The sequence below is a fragment of the Haplochromis burtoni genome, unplaced genomic scaffold, assembly GCF_018398535.1.
Source record: "Haplochromis burtoni strain Fernald_Lab_line unplaced genomic scaffold, NCSU_Asbu1 Contig_2229, whole genome shotgun sequence".
Lineage (NCBI taxonomy): Eukaryota > Metazoa > Chordata > Actinopteri > Cichliformes > Cichlidae > Haplochromis > Haplochromis burtoni.
In genome coordinates this window covers 2917-4288 of record NW_024584590.1, presented here as the reverse complement: position 1 = coordinate 4288, position 1372 = coordinate 2917, and the positions used below count along the sequence as shown (strand labels likewise).

Below are 1372 nucleotides of genomic sequence, written 5' to 3'. Positions count from 1 at the left end.
TGGTCACCCATAGCAAATGCCAACATGTTTGACTTGTGAAAATTGTTTGCCATTTTTTGGCCTTCAGACAACAGTTCTGATCGCTAAACTGCCGTACAGGACAGGGGGAGAAAAATCACACGAATGAAAGAGGTTAAAAACCGAACACACCTGTACACCATCATTACTGAAGAAAAGCCGAGCGTCAGCACTCACGCCCATCTGAAGACAGGTGCTGTGACCCCAGACAGGAGACTTCCTAATTAGCAGGGTGAAGGAACGGTGTTCATTACTCCGATAGCAAGAGCTGAAGATATCTGAGGTAAAGTGGACAAAAGACATGACATTCAAGTTTATTTCTATAGTGTCAGTTTACAAGTCACCTAAAGGTGCTTTGTGTTGTTTGGTAAACTTCAATTTGCAACTCCCTGTGAGCAAGCACTCTGAGATCTTTGACAAGGCCTATTTTTTCAAGCTCAAGCATGTGAGGAGAGGGATTTAACTCTGGATTTAACAGGCAGCCAATGAAGAACCTAATATGAGAGACATGGCCTCTCTTTCTCTAGTCCCTGGTTAGTACTCATCTGAAAGGTTTTTAGGACAACTTAATAATAATGAATTACAATAGCCCAACATAGAGGTAATAAATGCATGAACTAGTTTTTCAGTATCTGTTTTTCAGAAAAGCTTTTTCTAATTTTAGAGATACTGTGCAAATGCAAGAAATTGATCCAGCATATTTGTCTAATATGCTGGTAAAAAAGACTGTCACGTGTCATTGGAGGCCCTGGCAATCAGATTCAGACTAAGGAGTTGGTTAGACACCAAGATTTTTAGGGCCAAGAACAATAACCTCTCTTTTGTCTGAATTTAGTTGCAGGAAATTAGGCATCATCCAAGTCTTTTTGTTTCTAAGCCATTCCTGAAACTAATTACTGTGTCATCTGGCTTCATGGATTGATAAAGCTGGGTATCATCTGGATATCAGTGAAAATCAGTCAGAAACATTTGAATTCTCAAGAACAAGACATGGATGATTGCAAACGAGACATGAAAAAAAAATTCTGCTCATTTTCTCCTGATCTAGTTAAGAAATGTGTCATTGGCAAAGGCCAGGAGAACTAACCTGCATACTAATTAGCTGCTTTTCAGGCAGCTGTGCAATACAGGCTCAGTCGCCAGTAGAAAAGCCAAAGCTGAGCATGTTCTTGTGGAGGCTTGAAATGATCTCCAAACCCCTTTCATTTTTTGAGACAATAAAATCCTTGTCTGGTAATACTACTGACATAGAGCTTCCCCCATTTACTGTCTCTTCCCACTCCCAGTAGGGCTGGGCCTCAACCAATTGTTCTTAAAACTGAAGAAGCTTCTTGGACGAGAGGTGAAACGCCTT

General features: G+C 40.6%; 1 protein-coding gene across 1 annotated transcript in view; it reads right to left on the bottom strand.

Annotated features, from left to right (window-relative positions):
* Positions 1 to 1372, bottom strand: part of LOC102297106 (transient receptor potential cation channel subfamily M member 5) — a gene marked incomplete at its 5' end in the record, with an annotated part of 13304 nt that overhangs the window by 9020 nt on the left and 2912 nt on the right. Inside the window, one exon of the mRNA XM_005952830.3 lies at positions 151 to 296. Coding sequence (XP_005952892.3) covers positions 151 to 296 — 146 coding nt within the window. The remainder of the gene's footprint in view (positions 1 to 150; positions 297 to 1372) is intronic.